Source organism: Lonchura striata, chromosome 8 (assembly GCF_046129695.1).
Source record: "Lonchura striata isolate bLonStr1 chromosome 8, bLonStr1.mat, whole genome shotgun sequence".
Classification (NCBI taxonomy): Eukaryota; Metazoa; Chordata; class Aves; order Passeriformes; family Estrildidae; genus Lonchura; species Lonchura striata.
The window spans coordinates 15,838,895-15,862,075 of NC_134610.1; the positions used below are offsets into that span (position 1 = coordinate 15,838,895).

At 47.2% G+C, this 23,181-nt stretch overlaps 1 protein-coding gene across 1 annotated transcript in view; it reads right to left on the reverse strand.

The window, feature by feature from the left end:
• Positions 1-4,331: 4,331 nt before the first annotated feature.
• Positions 4,332-23,181, reverse strand: part of CFAP65 (cilia and flagella associated protein 65) — a 32,835-nt gene continuing 13,985 nt past the window's right edge. Inside the window, exons 16-33 of the mRNA XM_077784985.1 lie at positions 22,028-22,193; positions 21,349-21,477; positions 20,632-20,860; positions 19,567-19,695; positions 19,114-19,290; positions 18,369-18,435; positions 14,544-14,654; positions 13,562-13,753; positions 12,647-12,805; positions 11,152-11,292; positions 10,597-10,713; positions 9,886-10,023; positions 9,325-9,390; positions 7,582-7,793; positions 7,080-7,229; positions 6,282-6,560; positions 5,475-5,612; positions 4,332-4,895 (exon numbers count right to left, since the gene is read on the reverse strand). Coding sequence (XP_077641111.1) covers positions 4,859-4,895; positions 5,475-5,612; positions 6,282-6,560; positions 7,080-7,229; positions 7,582-7,793; positions 9,325-9,390; positions 9,886-10,023; positions 10,597-10,713; positions 11,152-11,292; positions 12,647-12,805; positions 13,562-13,753; positions 14,544-14,654; positions 18,369-18,435; positions 19,114-19,290; positions 19,567-19,695; positions 20,632-20,860; positions 21,349-21,477; positions 22,028-22,193 — 2,637 coding nt within the window. The 3' untranslated portion in view covers positions 4,332-4,858. The remainder of the gene's footprint in view (positions 4,896-5,474; positions 5,613-6,281; positions 6,561-7,079; positions 7,230-7,581; positions 7,794-9,324; positions 9,391-9,885; positions 10,024-10,596; positions 10,714-11,151; positions 11,293-12,646; positions 12,806-13,561; positions 13,754-14,543; positions 14,655-18,368; positions 18,436-19,113; positions 19,291-19,566; positions 19,696-20,631; positions 20,861-21,348; positions 21,478-22,027; positions 22,194-23,181) is intronic.

Here is a 23,181-nt window from a genome sequence, read left to right on the forward strand (position 1 = left end):
CTGCATCCCAGAGTCACAGCACCCTTGTGTCCCAGCTGTGTCACTGCCCAGCAGGTTAACCAGTGTAGATGTCCCTGTGCTGGCTCTGGGAGCAGAGCTCATGGAAGCCAGGAGAAGTTCAGACACACTCCTACCGTGCCCAGCCACGCTGCCCAGCCCTGACAGCCCTCTGCTGATCTCAGCCAGTGTCAGCAGGAGCTGGGCTCTCTCTCCAGTTAGTCTGGCACCCACAACTCCTCGGATAACAGAGCATGAAGTGCAGCAGCAGTGGCAGGAGAAGCTCCTTTGTGCAAGTGCAGTGGCCTGTTTGTTTGTGTAGATGGGTGTGCTTGTGGGTGGGGAAGGGGGTAACACTCCTTTAACCCCCACGGTGTACACCTGTTGGAATCCTGGTCCTAGGTGTGCTTTAGAAACCATCACCATTGCTCCCTCCAGAGCTGGAGTGTACTTGCAGATTGCAGTAAACGGATTCCCAAATGTAAGAGGATAGTGGCAGATCTGTAGGAACCACTGCCACCCAATTCTTCTTCCTTGAAGACTTGACCCTCTCACACTCAGGATTTTGAAAGGCAGGCTCCATCCCTCCCACCTCCTGCTGCCTCTGCAGGCTGAGGGAGCCCCAGGCCTGACACTGGGATGAGCTGGAGCGATGCCAACCTACTGCCCCTGCTCATCCTGGTCCTTTTTCAGCAGTTTTGGCAGCAAAAATACTCTGGGTTGTGGTGCAGTGAAGAAGTGTGATGTTCCCCCTCCTTTTGAGACTGTACAGGCTGTGATGTTTGGACTTTTCTCCTTTCCTCATATGGGAAGTGTGCTGGACAGGACTCCCACCCCTCCCTGCCCCAGCATGCAGCAGCATAGCAGAGCTACAGCTCCTGGCATAGGTTGATTTGCTGCCTCCTCTTTCTGGAGAAGCAAAAACCCCAAATACCACAGGTGCTGCTGCAATGCCAGCAGCCCTCTCCAAGCCTGTATGCTGTGCCAGAAATGCTCTTTCACCCCAGCCTCTCTCCTGCAAGGGCAGAGCTCCACGATTTGCTAAATAGCAGCAAATACTGTCCTTGCAAGGCTGCTTTACAGAAAACAGGAGAAAAGCAGGTCCCTTTAGCTTGCAGAGTGCCCTGCACTGCACTGCTACCCTGGAGAACATATTGCACCTGTTGTGGCATCTCTGGGGCAGCACCTACCAGTTTGTGCCCTTCCCTGTCAGGCAGGTGGGCAGCACTGGGACTGAGCTCTTAGTATGGCTGGCCTTGGAAAGGCAGTCTCAGCCTCCTCTTGCAACAGCCAAGGACTTGTGCTGCCTCACTGTCCCGTGAAGACTGACCGGGTCACATCAGAGCACATCTTGTGTCTATCAGGAGCCAGCATGGTGCCCTGGCCTGGTCTGAGCATGGCTCCCAATCCCAAACACCAAAAGTGACACAGCTCAGCCAGCACAGCCCAGTATCTCAGAGATGGGAGGGCAGGGGTAAAGGATCTGTCCAGTTTTGGTTGGACAAGGGTTTTGGAAGGATCACCCTCACACTTCTGCTCTTCAGACACTGCAAGCTGGTCAGGGCTGGACTTCTCCAGGTTCCTACCTCATGCACTGTACAGAGGGAGAAGGGGCTGCTTCCAACCAGGGAATGGTTGATTCTTTGTCCTCTAACACTGCTGCCTTCCCCACACTGACACAGAGACCCACCAAGGGGGGCTTTGCAGGAGATTCAGGTTCCCCAGCTGCAAAGGGACAGCAAAGCCTAGCAGACACCCTGTCAGGGAAGCCTAAGAGCAGCTTTGTTCCCTTTCCTTCCCTTCCCTTTATCTCGCACACAATGGCACGATTCAGCAGGTGTTAAATGTTTTAATGGGATTCAGGATAGCTTCTGTTGCCCACCTGCCCCAAGGCCATTTCACCCCTCCCTGGGAGCCAGGAGTAACAGCCCAGAAGAAAGTGCCTGTTGTGTGGTGCATTAACTGCCTGATCACTGAGTGCTCCCGATAATTCGCACAAGGAGAGGGGGAGTCCCATTAGCTTGCCAAGCTCCTGCTCAGCCATAGGCGTGCTGCCTGTATAGCTGCCGGGAGCCTGGCCTGGCTACCGACCCCAATCCCATGGGAACATCACCCATTTCACTGCCCAAACACCAGGGGGAAGAAGCAGGACCTGCACCTACAGTATTTCTGTTGGAGAGATGTGCAATAGAAACGTAGCTCTGTTGAGCAGTGGCCAAATCCAGACCTGGGAGACAGTACAAGAAGCTCAAACTTCCTTTTGCCTGAGACCCAAATGTCATTAGCAGACACGGGATTTCTCCCCTCTTTTGGTGCTGAGCTGGGCTGTGAGTCTATACTCCCACAAGTTCATTGCCCTTGGCAGTGGCTACCAACAAAACCTCTGGCTAAGAAAAAGTGCCTCCCTGCCAGCTCTGCACATCTCTGCCCCCCCCTCACCTCCCCATTGCCCCAAAGATCCGAGAGAGAGAAGCCCCTGGGTGAGAAACCCACACTGTAGGCTCCACACTATGCAGAGCTCACCCCCAGCACTATTTGGGAAAGTTGCTGTCTCTCTTTGCTAACAGGACAGTGATGTGGCCTGGTCAGACATTGGAGTGTTTTCCAAAACTAGGGTCAGGGTCTAGTTCCCAGTCTGAGAAGAGGAATTAGGAATTTCCCAAACCTGGAAAAGAGGCTGTCCCTGGTGAATTTATATTTTAGGATGAGGATAAAAGAAGAAAAGTGTGTGACAGCTGCTACTCTCTTTGCATACTGCACTCAGAGTGGTTCTGGTTGACAGGCACCAGAGAAGACCTACAACAGAGGTGACACACCACCCATCATCTCACAGCCTCTAAAAAGAGCTGAGAGAAGAAAAATTTCTCTCTCACAGGTGTAAATAGCTCTCAAATCTGTTTCCCTGACTCACCTGTTTAAGGCATCTTCTTTGAGACCTCACCTACTAGAGTGATGCTTATCAAACAAGTGAATTTCCCTCTAATAGTGCTCCAACAGGCAAGCAGAGTGTGACTTCTGTTTTCTCCAGGTCCAGGCTGGCAGCACAGGAAAGTGAGGAGAACAGGAGCTTTAATGGCATAAAAAATTCCCTGCACATTTGATAGCACTCAGGTTCTCACAATTTCTTTTTGGATGTTACACCAGACTAACACACAGCATTTCCCATGTCAGCTCCTCCAGGTAGTGGATGCAATGGTGCAGCTGCAGTGGTGCAGCCTAACGAGCATTAGATCACACAGCAGGTCTGAGGATGGACAAACTGACTGACCCTGTCTTCACTGCTGCATGCTGCCCTTGGGTACCCGGATTCAACCTGCTTTAGGGCAACAGCGAGTTTCTGCCCCTGCCTTTGCTATCCATTTGGGAACTTTCTTGCAGGACAGCAGAGCATCTGCAGAGAGCAAATCCTAGCAAGGAGTCTGGACAAAGAATAATCAGTCCAAGTGGACTGAACAGCCAGGCCCTGCTGCTGCCTTGAGGTGTGAAGGAAGGAAGTGATTCTGCATTACCTGTTCAGCACTAGGCAAAGCCCCAAGGAATACAGAAAGACTGCTGTGATGTTAGGAGACCTGGCATGCAGAATATTGGGAAGGGAGGAGAGGGTTTGCACTTCTCATGAGAAGGATCCAGGACCCATGTGAAGGCCCAAGGCACTCAGGCCGAGTTCAGGAGCTGGCAGTGCCTCGCTGTATCTCTGACAACAGGAACAGCTCAGCCCTGGGGCTTAGTAACAGTTACGCACACAGGGCTCCTGCACAGAGAGGAGCGCTGGGGTGAAGTTGGGTGAGCTGCAGTACCCCAGGCACAGCAGGCAACTGCCCTCTGCTGAGCGAGGCAAAAGCCTTCCACAGTGCCTTTTGCACAGTCTTCTCTTAAGATGCGAAGGAAGATGCAGCTCTGGTCTTGGCTGGGTCCTGGTACTGGGAAACAAGGCATGAGGGTTTGGAGGGAGACACCAAAACTGCACCCTCACCACAGCTGGGTGACTGCGTGAGCCTCATATTGCAGAGTCCATAGTGCAACGACAGAACAGGGGATGTGCACAGCTTGGCACAACCACCCTGCAGCTCCTGCCCGGGAGCAGCAGCTGGAACCCAGCACCAGCCTGTTCTGTGCTGGCCACTGGGATTTCTCACAACTCACGCTGCCACCTCCCGGCTGTGACAAACATGCTCCTTCACTGTGACACCCCTTGCAGCCTGACGGACTCGGCAGGCCAAGCCAAGGCTCAGAGGATCCCCCTCCCTAGGTGACAGCCTTGCAGTTTGGAAAGGGAAGACCTTGTCCAGGGCTCCCAAAGGCAGACGCATGAATTACGTATGTTACACACGGTGTCGGTGTCTGAAGGTCAAGTTGCTTTTATTGGCTTGCCGCGTGTACTGATTGTGCTGCAGCTGCCCCCTCGGGCTGCTCGCTGTAAAGGGAACCTGCAGTCACCACTGGAGCAAGGAGGGGAGGAGGATTCAGTACCTGCATCCTGCTGATCCCTTCACCTCATTGCCCAAATGTCAGTCCTTCCTCAGCTACATTCCAAAGCAGATTCCACTCCTCTCAGCCGGTGCAGGCTGAGGATAGTGGGAATTGTCATAGTGGTTGTCCATGTGCTCCCTGTAGCATAGAGTTCTTTTCCGATGATGTGGCCAGCCACAGAAAGGAGGGATCTCATGAACTTTGCTGTGGAGTTGTCAGAGGATTCAAATTGGTGCTGAGAACATAATCAGGACATACCTCCTCAGAGAAAGCCAGCATTCTGAGCTAAGGTCATGGTGTGGGAGGGTCCGAGTTGCTCTGGACATCACAGGGATGAAGAATGGAGAGAGCTGATGTGCTTGAGGAGCTTAAGCAGCACAGTATCCAGCAGTTATGCTCTGGAGGGTGGGGTTGCCGGGTTGGTGATTCTGAAGAAGAGATGGCAGCTCTGGAGATGACATCTACATCCAACAACCCCCTTCCATTAACCCTCAATCCCATCTCGCTGCACTTCTGCCCAAGCTAGGGCAAGCCCTTATGCTTTTCACTCAAAAGTGAATTTCACACAAATCTATTCTCCCCACCAGTGGCCATTCCCTCTACTAAATTAGATCCCACACCACCTTGGACTATGAAAACTTTGCTCCCTTTCTGCTATCAGAGGCTGTGCTGCCTGCTCCTTGACCCTTTTCCCAAAGGACCATCCTTTTGCTAGGCTCTCCAGAGCCTCAGGCCTACCATTCACCCATAGGGCCCTACCCCAGAGCTGTATGAGGGTCTCAAGTCCACAGAAAGGCTGTACTGTTACCACCTCTGCTCTGTGGCTCCGGACAAGCCAAGAGGGGGCAGAGACTTTGGAAGTGGATTCTTCATTTTGCACAGGCAGCCTTGGCATTGATAGGCAGGGATTCAGCTAACCCACATGGTCTAGAAAATGGGCTGTTCTTCAACCTGACATGTTAAAGACAGGTTCTGTCCCCCACCAGAGCACAGATACACTCTGCTACCTTCGGGAGGCGTTGGGGGGTAAAGCAATGACCCTGGGCTGGGCTGTCAGCACCACCTCCCCATGGCTGGCTTCGATCAGGATATTCTGCAGTATGTTTTCCAGCACGAGCTCCACAAGGTTCCCAACAGCTGGCTGCCTAGAAGGACAGAATTATAGCAGAGGACAGCTATCAGAAAGCAGATAAGGCAGGCTGCTTGCTGTGACTCCTGCCAGGAATCATCAGGCACAGCAGTGGAGCATACACTATTTCCTACACACTGAGACCAATGAACCAAAGACTTGAGCAATGGGTTGCTGACCCTTGTCCCAGAATTGTCACCAGCTGGTGTCAGGCTCTGACCTTAGACAAAGCTGGGTGACTATAGTTTTACTGGTTTCTCCCTCCAAGCTGTGCTGTAGCTGCTATTAGTAAATAATGCTTGTAGCTTGTAGAAGTCTACAAGGGAGCAGCCATAGCAAATGCAAGGTGGTGGAATACTGCAGTGAAAATAAGAGGTAAGGTAAGCACATACTGCACCCTAATATCTAATATGGCCTAGACTACCTGAGAGTAAAGTAGACATCATTCACTACCAGCATCCTGGCACTGCCCATGGCTCAACCCCAGACACAGTAAACCTCTCCCTACAAACCACATTTGGGAGAGGGTGTCTAGGTGGGCATCAACTTCCACCCAGGCAACACATAACATACCAGCAGAAATGCTGCAGGGCTGAAGGAGAAAAGGATTTCTGGCCAGACAGTGTGCTGCCATGGCTCTCCTGACTGTGCAGCTCTTGGCTTTTACATGTGAGATCTTCCTCACCTACTTATGATCTCCTTTTCCATCAACTCCTTATGGTGAAAAGTCTTGCAAGACTCTGGCAAATCACTGGGAGAAGTTTCCTGATTAATTTTTTTCCTCTCTCCATCCTTCTCAAGGTCAAGATCTGTCGAAGAAGAGACCCTGGAGGGGAACGTAGAGCCCTGTCTACTGTCCTGGAGCTCTGCTGATTTTGCAGACTGGAACTGGGAGAAATATGGAATAGGTTCATCTTGGATTTTTCTCACTGACCTCTGGAAGTGGCCATCCTCCAAGAGGCTTCTAGGAAGAAGAAAATAAAGGATAATTCCAGCAAATTTGCCTATCTGTATGACCCAGAGGATTATTACAAGACACCACAAATCAGAGGAGATCACTGACTGATGTCAGTGTTTAGTCTGTAGCTTCTTGCTTTCTGGGCCTAAGGGAAGCAGCAAGAGGCCTTAAGCAGTGAAACTACCTCTGTTTTCCCAGTGCTGGTTCTTTACAATTGTGCAGCTCACAAACCGAATAGGTGCACCCCAACGCAGCCTGCTCCCAAGATAAGAGTAGGTAGAGTTCCCTGGTTCCTGGGAACTCTGGAAAGATGGGCTCAGCTCCTGGCTGGGAAGGAAGCCCCTGCCTTGGCTGTCACTCCAGGATCAGAGCTCATAGTCCCAAGACAGCTTTTAGCAGGTGGATCCCCCATTCTGGCAACAAGAGTGCACAGATTCCTCTAGGATTAGCAGAGAGCTGACCATGCTGCACTCATTCTCTGGAGGACAGGGGCTCCAAACCAGGTGAGGGTGAAAGGACACACACCTGATGACACCTGTGAGTATGTCAGTCACCACCTCCAGCTCTTGTTTAGAAGCAGCAGCCAAGGACGGCTGTTTGAGCTCCACGTCTGTCCTGTTTCTGTGCCTACTTCCATCCACCAATTTGCTCTCTGAGGGCTGGGTGCTGAAAGGGCTGAGAAAGGAGGAGTTACTCAATCAGTGGCAGCATTACAGAACCAAGCTTTCAAAGACCAGCACCCTCCTAGCACTGCAGCAGCATGTCAGGCAAGCAGGGAAGGGGTGGGAGATGTCATATTTCTGACATGAGCAGGGACACTGTCATAAAAGTGGAACACTGAGCTCTGACAGCTGAGGTGGAGAGAGTAACAGGTCATGTCAGCTAATGCTGGGGAAAGCAAGACACCTTTTACTTAATTCTGAGGCACTGGAGAGGAGTAGAGTAGAGCACCAAGTTCAGTGCATATCAGAGCATGGACAGCCTTGGCTCAGATGAAGCTGCCAATCCAAAAAACTCTATCTCTTACCGGGATAAGAAGTATCTGTGAAAATCCAAGGCAAAGTTGCTGAGGAAGTCCTCAATAGCGTAGGACCTGGCTGACACATCTAGGTGTAAGGACAAGGGCATGGGAGGCTCTGGTTTGACCCACTCCTGGCTGGTGTCTTTGTCCAACAGCCCCTTGTCATTGTGTCCAGGTGGCTGACTGGGTGTAGGGTGGCTTTTAATAGGAGGTAATGTCTGTTGGAGGGAAAGAAATGGCAGGCATATAGTTGGTCCTCTGGCCACAAGTAGGCTGGTGTAGGTTTGAGCACAGGCATGAGAACTGAAAGCCCAGCAACCAGACCCACTAGAGTGGGTGTCAAAATTATCTTAACACCACAGTATAAACAGGCATGAGCAGCCATAGTGGAAATCAGGTCTCTTTCTTTCTCACTGACCAGTGTGCCAGCCCCAAGTGTCAACAGGGCTTCAGGGTCTCCCTAGGGTACTTGGGGCTGTTGTTCTCCAGTCCATCACAGTGGAAGCTCTTGCAAGCACACCGGGAGTGCTGCAGGAGAAGTGACGTACATGGATGGAATGCATTGGGAAATTGTCCTCCTCTAGACCTGAAGGGAAACCAGGAACTGACTCCAGCCACACTACACGGGCCAGCTTGGGGTTGCATTACCAGCAGTCAGCTTGGGGGAAATTTCTTAGAGTAGTAGCCAGGATGCCTGGGCCAGAAGGACACCACAGAGACCTGGAGAAGTCCTTGGGCATCACAGGACTTCAGTGATCTATTAAATGAAACTGTTTTTACCTTTCTGCAGCCATCCTTATGCTCATCCAGTGAGTGCTTTGACCTGCATCACTGAGCACACCAAACAGCACAGGGAAAACAGACCAAGCTAGAGTTGCCCTGGACTGATTCCTTCATGCAGAACAGTGCAAGGCATGCAAAAGCACCCATGGGGTCTCAGGAGCACTGTTACAGCCTCACTGTGGTGGCAATCCTGAGGTAACAAGCTACATCTCCTTGTTGCCTCAGTCCTCTCAGGCCAAGCCTCCCCTCAACTCCCCTAAATCTTTCCACATCTTGGGTTAGCTTTGAGCCCTGTCATTCCCACAGCACATCTTGCTGATGGCTATAGGCACTGCTGGCTCTTCCTTGGGGCCCAGGTAGGTCTGCAGAGCACTCACTGGGACCTTGTTTCACACCTTCCCACCACTGCTGGAAAAACTGTCCTATAGCAGTGCATGCAGTTGTGCACTTGAGTGAGAACTGATGAACCAGGCAAATTGAGCTTTAAAGCTTTCTGTGTATTTAAACTAAGACAGTTCCTGTCAGCAGCTTCTCCTGAGGAACAGAGCACAGCTCTTCTTGAGGTGAGGACAAGGTCTGCACCACGTTCTGCCAGGGTCCTGGTGCTTTCTGCTGTGGCAGACATTCCATTGTGACCCCAAAATGAAACCAGTACAGGTACCAATTGCCCTGCCTCTGTGCATTTTTTCTGCTTATTTGAAACCTTTCCCCATTTCTCCAGTCATGGGTGCACGTTTGATGCCAATTTCAGTTCCCATTCACCTCAGCTGGAAAGTTACTGGCCAGAGAACACAGCCAGACAGTGTGATTCTTCTGCCTCCTCCAAACAGTCTGTCTCTCAAAGCCTTGAAGCTACAAATCCTGCTGTTCTCTCTGTCCAGACTCCCACACTGTGATATCCAGCATTTGCCTCTTTTCTAAAGCAGTCAGTTTGATTCTACCACAATTGAGATAGGCCTGATTTACCTTGTATTTCCTGATCACAGCTGATGATTCAGGAAGATTTGCTGTTTCAGCAGAATCTGATAACCTCTGAAAAATAAAATAGAACATTACATTTAAAAAAAAAAAAGAGAAGAAGAATTACCATATGGGGACGATACAGAGCAGAACAAGACCTTAGGATTTTTTTTAAACTTTGTGCCAGCTGAGAGTTAATGATCTTATCCTCCATTCTTCACTTAGACCACATTCTTACTGCTAGCTACACATTTCTCTCCAGTGTTTATTCATGGTTAAAAACCCAACCATTGGTTTCCAGAGCCACTGGCTTTGTTTTTCCAAAGGCTTCTCATGCACTTTCAAATTTCAGATGGTCACTAGAAATTTCAGCTTGTAAGATGATTCTTGGCTAGAAAACAAGATCTCATTTTCTTCCTAACCACAGATCAGTTTTGAGGTCTTTAACAGATCAGTCTCATGTCCTCTTAACAACTGCCAAGGTTTTCCTAAAGAATGTTTCTTGTCAACACTAGCTGCTGTTTCTTGAGCAAAGCTAAGCTGGTGCAAGGTTGTGAGAGCACTTACCACTGAAGGTGACTTTAGCTTCTTCTTAATCCCAAGGTCCTTCTCTGTGATGGTGAATTCCACAGCCTGCCGTTCCTTCTCCTTTTCCCACTCATGCAGGTCCCTCTCATACTGAACCAGGGACTCCTGGATGTACACCTATGAAACAAACCATAACTGAAGGGAGCAGGGCTAGAAAAGAGTTGAAAATAGCAGTCCTTGGCTCAGGTCTATGCCGGTTTGTCCCCTTCAGGAGGTCTCAGGAAGAAACCCACTTGCTTTCCATGTATTCCAGTGGCAGGAAGAGGAAAGCACAGTGGTATTTTAAATCTCAGTCAGAGAAGATATACTCTCTTGCCAAAGAAAACTTGGAAAGTGTTGAGAGGGACACTACTGTTGGTCTGTTCCCCCAATATTATCAAAGCAGCGAGACTTGTTTTTTACAGCTATCAAGTTTTTGGCATCCACTGAAAGTCATTCCCATTCAAACCATCACTTCTAGCAGCTGGGCTCCCCCCACAAAGCCATGCATTGCACAATTACACTTCATCTAGTGAACCACAGAAGAAAGATGCTTAAAGCACCAGGAAGGATGAAGCTAGGTGTCTTCAGAAGTGAGAAGTGTGTATCAAAGAAGGATTCCTTCAGCTGGAAGCAGCAGACAGCTGACTGCTGGGGTCAGCCATTTGGGAACCACAGTAACATGCCCAGGTCATGGTAACTGGGTCTCACCTCACACACCAGATTTATTCTGCAGAAGTAGGGATTCCCTGTAGGCTGCAGTGTGACGAAGCAGGGGATACTCTCTCCAGGCTGTGCAACCCCTGACTCTGGAGCAACCTCCAACACCTGGGCAAAGGGCGGGAGGAGGAGAACAAAATTAAATTAAAAAAGAAAAAAAAACATATGAACTATTTCACTGTCCTGAGACCTTCCTGTGTGCTTTCTCTTCTCAGGGAACACACCTCTTCTCAGAGGTATGTGGCATGAGAGAGATGCAGTTGATATATTCCAAGAACAAACATAGCCTTTGATGGTGGACAGAGTCCTGAGGTTTGTTATCGCATTTTGTAGTTCCAACTTCACATAACCTCACCAAAGTCTTTGGATTGCCCTTCTGAATTCCTGTTGTTCCCTCTGTCCTAACCCTTGCCTTCACTTTTCCTTTCATCACCTAGGAGAAAGTCAGTTTCCTAGAACTGAGTGTTGTGTTGAAAATGGAGCTGTAAGGTCCTTTCATGGCACAACAGAGACAGCCAGGAAGGCTGTAGATCGAAGAGGACTCACCATTTCTTTACAGGAGTTTAACTGCCAGGTAAACACCACTGCCTTGCTCTTCGAGATATTGTTGAGAAAGACAAGTCGACCAGCTTTGGTGCAGTCTGGGATATTTCCAAGGCAAATCCTGTGATGGGACAAGGTGGCTGCCTGCAGGAAACAAGGAGAAACCTTGAGAAGGAACAGCAGGGAAGGAAGATGGGACCTAGCCATTGGGGAAGGGGAGTCATACAGTCATCTCTAAGTCATACTCTAAGTCCAGCAATTCACAGATAATATTAACCAGCTATCTTTACTATAATAACTTGAGAGAATGTAACAACTCTCACAATTTTGCTCTCGTTACAGTGACTTTACATCAAAAGGCCAGCTGTGTTGCAGTAGGATTGAGTGAGCAATGAATAAGACATAACACTGGTAGTGGACAGGAGAGGATCTCAGGAGCACAGAGGACCAGTAACGTCCTGATTCTCTCCACAGAACTGGCAGTCCAGGCCTTTTCCTACTTCAATTGAGAAACATGAGGTGTGTGCTTGTGCAATATCCCTATCAATCTGACTGTGAGTTTTAGGAAATTGATCCCTAATACACCTTGCCACTAGTATGCTACTAGTTTGTCCCATTCTCCAGGCACAATGCAATCTCTAATTAAGTACAGTAATCATTAGTACAGTACAGCAATCATTAGAGAAAGAAACTTGATTTCAGACAACAGAGCCTTGCAGAATGCCATCTTCATTGTCAGACTGAGGCAGTTTCCAATCACTTTCTCTTTGCTGTTCTCAGGAATATAATTTCCCTGCTGGAAGCAAAAGAGCATGTGAAGCTGTGGCTGGCTCCAAGGAAGGCATGCTAATGTCATACAGGTTCAATCTTTTACCTGCCAGGAGAAAGCCTCTGTTGCTGCTGTGTAATGCTCATTCACTGTGCTTGGATCTGTGGGTGAGTTTAACAACAGATTGTCCAGGCTGGCAGGCCAGCTCTAGCCAGGCCAGACAAGCTCCTGCTGAGCCAGCAGCAGGTCAAACAAGTGCATTCCTCTGCCTGTGCCTGAATAGGTGACCATCCATCCTGCAGTCAGCATTCAGGTTATGAATCACCTGAGTTTGGCTGGGAAATGGTGGCAGCCAAGCCCTGACAGAGTATGGCAGGAATATAATGGTCTTTTTGAGAATGATTTAGGAAAGAAAAAGATGTTATAGCTGCACAGAACAAAGGCAGCTGTGATGGGAAGTAACTTCCAAGGAAAAATTACATGAACAAACCCAAACTCGTTTTTGTTCTAATGGCTATGGAAGTGACAAGCTGGAAGGAAGACACCTTTCAGTTCCCATGAGTTAAGTTCTAGATCACCTGCTGGAAGGGAAATATCTTGTTCTGTCTCATGGTAAATGAATTCTCCTGAAACACAGACTACTGCAAGATGGTACCACTTGTAATTTTCAGTCTCTCACACACATTTCTGGACTGATTATATCACTTATATCCCACACTTGGGACTTACCTGACCAGGCACAGTTAGCTTGGCAGAACCTGGCATGACTGCAGAAGAAAAAAAATGTCTGGATGTAGCAGCCTCTCCTACAATATTTGGATTGTAGCCTACTCCCTGGAAAGTAATCTGGGTTGAGTCACCCTCCAGGATGTCGATGAGAACATCAACCTGCCTCGGACAAGACAGAAGTTTTAAGTCCAGAGTTGTATTTGGGAGAGATGTGCAGTAAGTAAGCATACTTGCTAATGGACTGGTCTAAATACACCCCATGCATGGATAAAGACAAATCCAGTCTTCTTTGCTCTTTCAGGCCTTGACCTTTCCTGCTAGCCCAGGAAAGCTGCTTAAGTAGTCAATTAGCCAGTTACAGTATGAGATGGACAGAGACTCCCTCTTGGAGCAAAGGTTGGAGTTTTAAAGTTAAATTTATTCATTTATCCATGCATTCACCACAGACTGAAGCAACAAGTAGTGCTACAGCTCTGGCCTTGCCTGCCTGCTGCAGCCCAGGACAGAGGTCTTTGGGAAGGCTGTTTTCAGAGGTTTGCAGCAGCATACACTGTAATGATAGAAGATACTGACTTCAGTCACTTTGATGGGAATTTCTGGAGGCCAACAATGAACCCCACAAATCTGAACAGATACTATTGATATCTCCAGTTACTGTTTGATACTTGAAAAACATATACTGGGATAACTCTGGGTATGGAAGATATCTCTTCTTGGGAAGAAAAAAATTATGAGGCAAATTTATCTGCTCCACTTCAGATCAGACCAGCTCTCAAGACTCTTTGCTTCTTGGAGGCATAGAGCTCAATTCAGCTGTAGCATTAAATGGACCAACCACCGGTAAGGAACCTAAAGAATTTTAGGTCAACAAGAGAAATCAGTTGTTGAATGTTTCAGTCATGAGGAGGCTCTTACCGTGTATGTTTTAGCTTCCAGTGGTGAGAAGATCCACTCAATGTGCCCCGCTTCACCAGGGGGGATTTCTCCTCTAGGAGTTAGGCAGACAAACACAGGATGCTGAAAATTCTCCTCCTTTATCTTCACAATGTTGTCCAGCTGAACCTCAAATGTCACAGGCATGGAGCCACCATTGTAGAGTTTATAAATCTGAAGTGAGTAGGAAAGAGCAGTGCTTTTTATACTAGATACAAGTTAAACTAGTTAACACTTCCCCAGAGGATGCTGATAAGCATTAATATTTAATTAATCAGCTTATCTCCTAAGAATGAGGAGACCTCATAGTGTCAAGATTTAACACTAAGGCTCTGATAGGTAGCTGTGCTGAAGGTTTATCACCAAACATGTACATTGATAACCAAAGTGCCTCTCCAAATGGTGTCCTGCCAAGTCAGACTAGGGGAAAATTAATACAGATTAGCTAAAGGGATCACTGTAAAGCGGATTACATATAATGCAAAAACACTTGTATTAAAGTGCTCTTAATTAAATTCAGACTTTTTCGCTTCCCAAGTAAATTAGGCAGAACAGAATCAATAAGTGTTTTTGCTGAGTAAGTGTTTAAGGAAGTTAAATTAATTTACTAAAAAACTAATTAGGGTTTATTTCTAGAGTACTTGGAGCAGCTAGGCAAGTTTTCACTCAGATACAATGCAAGATAATATGTGAACAGCCCAACATGCCTCATAAGCATTGTGATTATAGAGTAGACATCAAATCTTGTCAAACTGCAGATGGTGAGAAGTACTTTCCCTGTTTCTGTCCCAGCAGCTATTTCCAAACTCTGCCTAGAACTATCCTCAAAGTTATCCTGCGATGCTTCACTATGGAAGCCATTCCATTTTCTGAGCATTGCCTCAGACACTGCCAGTCCTTGGGACACAGCAGTAACTAGCTCCTTCCCTACACTTGCTGCTGGGTTTGGCTCCAAAATGCTCACCTGTGTAGGGGGTTGGGAGCGCCCAACAGCGACGGGTGCGAAGACGTGCTTAGTGGACGCAAAATGAACGTACCGCTGGTCGTGTTCCACTGTCACACCGCTGAAGGTCAGCTACAGCGGAAAGAAATGCAGTCACTTTCTCACAGGGCCTTGGTCCCATCACTAACAACTGCATAAGGACCCTGAAGTACTTTGCAAATGGAAGGCCACACAGTTACAAACTTTAATTGGTAATACCAGCATAGCGGGTCCTAAGGAAAAAAAATCAAGGAGATGGAGAACCTGCTCCAGATTTTCTCTGAAATGTTCCCTTCTTGTATCAGAAAGACTGTACTTTTCTCTCTGCTCTGCCAGCATCAGCATCAGTGCTTCTCTGTGCAAGTGCATGGTGGAAATTCCCGATGAATGAAAGCGTCTGGACTGTATATAGGAGAGTGTGCAACTTTCACAGCCAAATACTTTGGAAAGACAGGATTTAGGTAAGTATTGGCCTCCTCTTGGGAAGGATCATCTGGATATCCTCTAGAGTGCTCCCAGAATGTGTCTATCAGCCCAAAAGCTATAAGCAAGTCTAAAAGCAAGAAGATTCCAGCCGAACTTTAAGTGATCAAGTGATGATCAACAGTATCCTGTTGGCAAAGCAGCTACCAGGCACTCCAAGCAAAGTGGAGATATTTACAGAGTTATTTCACAGAAAGGATTGTGCATTCACACAGGCTCCTGCATTTTGAGAAAACCACAATCAGGCTGAAGATGCACTGATGATGCACTATTTCCTGCAGGATCACCCCAAAGTACCCCTGAGCTGTCTGCTTTGAGGTGGAGGCTGCAAAGCAGTCACCTAGTAATGTCTGCATGGGCTAGTAGGAGCCAAGTTGCTGCAGTTCACAATAAATTAAGCCTGAAGCATGGCTATTTTTCAAACAGATGTGTAAAAGACAGAAAAGATAGACACTTGCAGGAGATACTGTATCAGCTACTTTAAAAAGAGCAGAGAATGACAACTCCTTTACAAAAACCCATGGGATCTTTTTAAAGCACTACATGAGTATTCAGCCTCCTGAGAACCACAGCTTGCCAGATGAAGTGAAAGTAGGAGAAAGACAAAAGCTTTGCTTTCAAACTTCAAGTGATAAAGGGATAGGAACCTCCCTGAGCTTTGGGAGTGAAGCATCCATTTATATAACTTTGATCAAAAAGCCACCTTGCATTCCAACAGACCAGAACTGCTCAGAAAAAACTGTCATCAGTTTCCACCTGACACAGGATATGGCATTTAGAGGATTATCAGTTAAAGAGAGACAAATGGAGAAAAGTGAAGACTTGCTGCAATCAATTCTCCTTCTAGAGTGCACAGACTTCATCCCACAGTGAAGACTTAAGAGTATAAGAGGGATGCCGGCTTCCCCAGGGAGAAGAGCTGCCTGGAGAACACATGCTGCAGGTGATGACATCTCACAATACCAAACTAGCAACTATGAAGTGCAAACACTTGCAGTTCATAAAACTTGTGCACTCAGGAATTCTCTCCAGGGAGTTCTGTGAGCCAACCTACCTCAGCCTGCAACACATGCATCTGGCTGGGCTTTTCCTACTAAAACTGCTGGGAGCTGCAAATTCTGTCTGACCAAAGGATCTCAGAGCTCTGAGAACAAGCAGTCTCACAGGTGAAGAGGCAAAGGACAATCTGTGAAAGCATTAGCCAGTGGGAGGCCTTGTTTCCCTGCTACACAAGGATAACACAGAATCCTACAGATATCTCTGCCTACATCCAGAAGAAATTGCCAATAGGAAATCAGTCTGGGTTCTTCAGAGTACCTATAAATCATCAGAGGCCTAAAAATTGGCCGCTAAATGGGGAAAGAACAGAGAAGAAGCTTCTCCTGAAAATTAAGTTGGGGAAACAGAGGAGCAGGATGTCAAAATCTATCCATGTAGGTAAAGTCATCACAGAAGTAAATTTAAACCCAAAGGAAAAACAGGCATTGGCTTGCAGGTGGCTAACCACACAGCTCTGAAGCCAAATAATTTGGAATTTGATAGAGTAACCAAGCAATACCCAAGCCAAATGGGCTCCTCCTCTGTTCATTGCTGCTTTCGGAAATTTCCAAAACTTAACTTTTGGAGTGACACTACAGCATTTGCTCAAGATTAACATATGCTAAAGGTTAGCACATGCTCTGCATATTTCACCAGAATCACAGGTGAGGATTTGCTCAGCCCTGGAATGTGAACACAGGGCAGTTTCTGCCCCAAGAGCTGGAAAATCTGTGCACTTCATGTCACGACTGCAAGGAAAGCAGGCACACTGTGTTCAGCCCCTCAGCTGCCCTCTCTGCAGAAGAAGTATCTCCTATTCCTACTTGCTGAATATCAGCAGTTCAGCAGTGGCACTGCATCTCTGCAGGTTGCAACCACCTGCACTGCTCTAGGTCCCTGGACTGGCTTCTGCAGCTCCTGTTGCCAGAGCAAAAAGGTACCAAGGGATCTTTTCATCCCCAAGGTATCCCACACTTTTCTAGCCCCTTCTGCAGTGACAGCATGATGGAAGGTGTGGTCCTCTGGTAGTCACCAAAGCCACTGGCTATATGGCAAGAGAGGATGTATGCCCTATAGTCTTCTGGTGCTCCAAAACCTCTTCCCTCACTGGCCAACTGGTGAAAGGCTCACAGTCACTCTCAGGATTGTGCCAGGCAGGCAGAGCACAGGGAGCCTGTCCAAGGGCTTTGAGGGAAGGCACAGTTAAGCCACTGTTTGAACAGCTTGGTCAAAGGGTTGGATTTTCAGCTGACAACAGTCCTGAAAGAAAAGAAAAATAAAAGAGATATGTGAACACAGTGGTCTCATAGGAAACTTCAGAGACAGACAGAAAGGCTCAGCTGGGCATGAGTGGTGCCTGGCAGAGCACAAGGTGACTGTGACTCTAATTGACAGTTTGAGAGAGGGAGAGAGAGAAATTAGTTCCAAGCCTGAGGAGATGCTCCAGGAAAACACACCACAGATCAGCTCTGGGATGCTTTAGAAACAGCGAAGCAGGAAGAATGAGTAAGAATCATCTCTATCATTGGTAGGAGAAATATGTGGGTGGACAAAGGCTGCAGCCAACCAGGAACCCAGGGAGTATGTTCTGGGCTTGGGGAAAGAGCTGACCCTGTAAACCCAGAGCTGCAGGATGTTCTGCCACCCTGTGCAATCCCAAACTACCATCACAGTAGGGGATGGTGGTATATTTGGAGAAAAGCACATTCCAGTGGGGGTTGAAGCATACAGAGGGTTGAGGAGTTGGAGAGATTCAGGAAAGCTGCATGGGAGAGAAGCAGGATGGGCCACAGATCTGAACTCCAGGAACTGCATGGAACAACTCACAGTGAGGCAGATGAAATGAGGGGAAGCATGCATAGGAATCCTGATCATAAGCTACACCAGAGTGTGGAAAACATGCAGGGACCATAAAACCTGAGAAGGCTGTTTTGGACTTGGAGTTGTCTTGAAGGAAGAAGCAATTCTGCACTAACATTAATAGAATACAAAGGTTAATAATAAATAAATAGTAGTCCTCTTGCTGAAGAACCCAACAGATGCAACATCCAAGGGCCATTCTGCCAGTGTACTGCCCACATCACTCTGTGCTGAAACCACAAGTTTGTCAGAACATCGTTTTTATGACTCTGCTTGGTCCTCTGTTACTGCCTGGCTAGTGCAAATTCCAGGGGAAGGCCACAGCCCCCTGTACACTATGCAGCTTCTGGGGAAAATACCTCTTAATTCAGTTCCAACCAATTTTGTTGTTCTGCAAATGGAAGGAAGGGACACCTGCTATCTTACCAGAATCTCATGGCCATAGGAAATCTTCAGCAGGACAGGGAGGCGATCAGTGCCAATGAAATCATGTCTAGCAGTGAAAAAGGAGAGGAAAACAGTAGAAATCAACCTGGTGCCCAGAATGATAGAGTCAGTCACACAGAACAGAGTGATTAATTTTAGAGACCATTCACTTCCCAGCCAAAGAGTTGCTGCTGCATAAGGGCTGCGGGGAGGTGGGGGGGAACTCACTTGTGTTTGGGTGGGAGTGAGCGATACAATCTTGATTTTAGTCAAACACATATTTAGGGATGCAAATTTCTAGGCCAACAAAATGCCAGTATTTCTCATATATGGTCTGCTTTGAAAAGGAAGAGTTCAGATTTCTTCATACCTTCTACAGGCACGCAAGGGCAAGCAGCTCTAGCTGATGACAAAATAAAGAATATCACTACATAATCAAAAGCACAGGAAGTGCAGCATCTTGTTCATCTCCTCAACTGTCAGGTCAAGGCAGACCACTGTCTCCAGATGTTACACTAAATGACTTCTGCTCTGCAGTGTCAAAGGACATTAAAACATTCTCCTGAGGAAGACAAGCTCTGTGGGGTCCAGAAACTGGACATGTTCAGGAACTTTTTACTTGCCCAGCCTCTGCTGAGGAACATGTGATGAGGAAGGAAAATCTAGCAGGGAAACTCAGGGCCTGATGGCATGCGTTGTTCTGGCACACAGCATGAAGCTCTGAAGAACAGGTGCTTGTCATCACCTGTGTGAGAGCTGGACAGATTTCTCCTGCCCTGGAAGAAGTGTTCCTGACTTTGGGGAAACACTGAAGAGCTGGTTATCCTGAATGCTCATCTGGTGCAACTCCTGGGGGGTAAAGTCAGCATCTTCCGCCCAGCGCTCCACGTCCATCTTCTGATCAGAAGGAAACAAGAAGGCCCTAGGGAACCAATCAGCTGGTCAGCAACAAGCAACTTCCCCAGGGCCATGGTCAGCATATTCAACCCAAATGGGCTTAGCCCAGCTGCTGGCCACATGACATTTCATCAGGTCTGATCTGCATCTCCCTGATTGCTTCCCCACCTAGACTCATCAACAGATCTCAGCTGCAGCTGTACCTACAAAACCCACCCTATTAATCCGCAAATTTCTCACAGCCCTTCAAGCACTTCCAGACCCCTAAAAAGAAGGCTGAGCTCCACTGAGCACTGCTTACCAGTCCACAGGTACCACACCCTTGTTTTCCAGCATAAGCATCACAATGGTAGGTTCTGAGTCCACTGGGGCAGACCCAAAGTCAAAATCCAGCAGGAGAGGGGTATACACTGGAGGGATCAAGCATGTGCTGGTCACAGGAGAGAAAGAAGATATTAAAATGGAACAGGAGGAAGGGTCATCAGGGCAAGACAGGGGAAATGTCATTCCACATTGGTTATCTTCCTTATAATTCTTGTCAGACCTTATGTCCCTTATGTCCTTGGCCCTTTTGAGTGAAAGGATACTGGGCATAAGGCAGACCTGATTTTCTTTTCAAAATCTTTTATGTATGTCTAATGAGAGTGAGTGACATAAGAGAGTTCTGCTTAGCCTGAAGTCTCTCTTTAGCTCCCCAGTATTAGAAAGTCACTGACACACTGGAGCAGGCCCAATGGCAGGCCACTAAAATGGCTGAGAGCTGGAGCACATTGGCCAGGCTGGATGAGACTCTGAGCAACTTGGTCTAGTGGAAGGCATCCCTGCCCATGGCAGAAGGGTTGGAACTAGATGATTTGTAAGGTCCCTTCCAATCCAAACCATTTTATGATTACAAAGATGGACAAAGGGACCTGGATTTGTTCAGCGTTATGAAGCAAGGGGTCAGGGATGGCAACTGCACAAGTTGCAATACAAGATATTCTGATGAGATACTAGGAAAAAGGTTTTTACCATGGAAATGGTTAAACAGGAGCTCAGACAAGCTGTGGCTTCTCCATTCTCAGAGATATTCAGCACTGAATTGAATAAGGTCCTGGGTAACCTGATCTGTATGTCCCTGCTTTGAGCAAGGGGCTACACCAGAGAGCTTTGGAGGCCTATTGCAATTAATTATTGTCTGTTTCTGTGGCTCCTTTCAAGGGAGCTTAAGAAGGGAAATGGAGGTGAGCAACTGCCTGCAGCAGTTAGGATGGAATAACAGGGTGCCACACAGCAAGGAGCTACAACACGTGCCAATAAACCACAGCATCTCTGTCTGGCTCATGCAAGGGACTCAAAGATCCTCTGAGCTATTTCCTCATCTCACCTGTGCCTTGTGGGAACTTTGTAGGTGAGCTCGCCAGGAACTGGGTCTCGCGCCAAGAATTCATTCAGTGTGTCCAAGGAGAAGAGCTTCCAGATGTGCATCCTGCTGTTACTGCTGGCAGTCCCTATTGTACAAGCATCTGTGATGCACAAAGTTGGGTAGACGCCTGTTGCAACAATGCAGCAGAGGAACTGCTGCTGCTTCTCTTTTGCACTTGCAAGATCTGCAGCTTGGGAGAGAAAGAAACACCAGAAAGTAGTCATGTACCATTAAGGGACTGCTGCCTAGGTCATTTTGACTGCAACAAAGAGGAAAGAGGACCTACCAAGAACAAAGAATGGGCATTGTACATAATCTTGTTTGGCAGCTTCTCAAAACCCCTAAACCACTGACTTCTAGCTGTACTTTAACTTCTGCATTTAGACATCAACAAAGGACTATGAATGCGATCCTTTTTAACAGTGCATTTACAAAATTTAGTTTTGCACTATGTGAGAAAAACCCATTTTGATTTAAGCCTACAGCTTAAACATTCTATGAAGTGCCTCTTGTTTTCACACTGAAAAATCATAAACAGTTATTTATATCTTGTGCTCCAATTTCATTCATATGATATTACATTTTTCACCTTCCAAGCTGAAAACTCCTTGTCTTGCTAGTCTCTTCTTTTACAAACACTGTCCCCCATCTCTCAACATCCCAAAACATCCATCTCACCTCTGGCTGTGCAAAGAGCATATTTGATTAACCAGGTGTAACACAGCCGACGGGCTGGCCTTACTTTTACTTGGACACAAACTTTTGATCTTGCGGGGACTGTTCCTCTGGAGTGTTCCAGCTCTAGAGCTGTAGGATACAAGAAGCAGAATAAGCTCTTGGCATTACTGTCTCTCACACCACACATGTTGTGGCACAGAGATCAGTAAGTCTACCTGAACTCTAGCCACTGCCACCCCTTGTCTAACAGGATTAGCTTCAGGTGTTGAACTTGGGATTCCCAGACTACAGCTGTAGGCAGCTCATTGGGAGTACCCAGATTGTCTCTGGCCAGCAAAGAACAGGGAACTTCCCAACTGGAGGTCCTCTAGAAAAGCAGCTAAGAGCTGAGCTCCAACATTTCTTCTAAGGTCCTTTATTTAACTTCCTCCTCTGCTGGGAAATTGTATCTTATTTCAAGGTCCAGATTGGTCTAACTTCAATTGTCAGACCTGGATTATGCTTTTTCCAGCAAGATAGAAAAGTCACATCCTATGCAAAGGGGCAGACAACTTAAGGTTTGAGAGAATCAGTGTAAGCCAACCAGCAAGCAGTCTGACCTCCAAGTTAATTCTAGACTGGTTTTGGAGAAAAGAGGGAAAAACTAAGGTCCTGTCCCATGTTAATTCCTTTACAGTACCTGGTAGATCACTGAGGACCTCCTCATGGTCACAGGGCCCTGTGAAGAGTCGTTCCACACTGAGGATGTAATTCAGAGTACAGATCCCATCGTTTAGGAGTACAATACTGCAACTTTTCTGATCACCAACTAGAATATTTCCAAGGTCCAGATGCTCCTTTTGTGCCTGGAATACAAACCCACCATTGAGGTCACTTTAACATGTCAAGCACAGTGTTTGAGTGTAGTCACCACTTATCTCACCACATGCTGATCCCTTGGCACGTGCAGTGCAGTGCAAAGGACTCCCTGCTTTGTGTAGGACCTGGCATGCCCTGGGAGATAGAATTTTTAAGGTTAGAAAAGATCTCTAAGATCACTGAGTCTAACCATTGGCCTCACACTGCCAATGCCACCACTAAATCATGCCCCTGAGTACCACATCTACATGTTTTTTAAATACTTCCAGGAATAATGACTCAACCACTTAATTTGGCAACCCATTCCAATAAGTGACAACCCCTTTCCTGAAGAAATTTTTCCGAGCATCCAATCTAAACCTCCCCTGGTGCACTTTTAAGTCATTTATTCTTGCCTTATTGCTTATTACTCAGGAGAAGAGACCAATACCCACTTTGCTACAAACTCCTTTCAGGTAGTTGGAGCACTATAAAATGTGGAACACATCTACAAGGACTCAATCCCTCCTCCAAATGCTTTCTCCTACTGTTTTTTAGGCTGTTTGCTGGGTAGGATGTAGCATATTCAGGGCTGTGAGAACATTAGCTGGTCAGCTGCACTTGGGTCCAGGCTGAGAGATATTTGCTGACCCTTTTGTAACTACTTAAAGAGTGCCCCTCTCTTTTGGCTAGTTTTGCACTCACATACAATTTATAATGACTACATATCTTGAAGACATTATCACCCATCAATCAACATGATTGACATTGGGCAACGACTTACAAAGTTTTATTTTATTTACCTCTGGTTCATTAAGAAACATGACTAAAAATGAAAGTGGCTGCAAGACCTGCAGATAACAGGAGGAAAGCCACGTGGAGGTGTACTGGCTATACCACTTTAAAATGTCCACTACATTTAGAAATCAGACTAATAGCAAAACAAATGGAGAAGGAGAACAGACAGAATGAGAGGAGAGAACCATGATTCCCAAG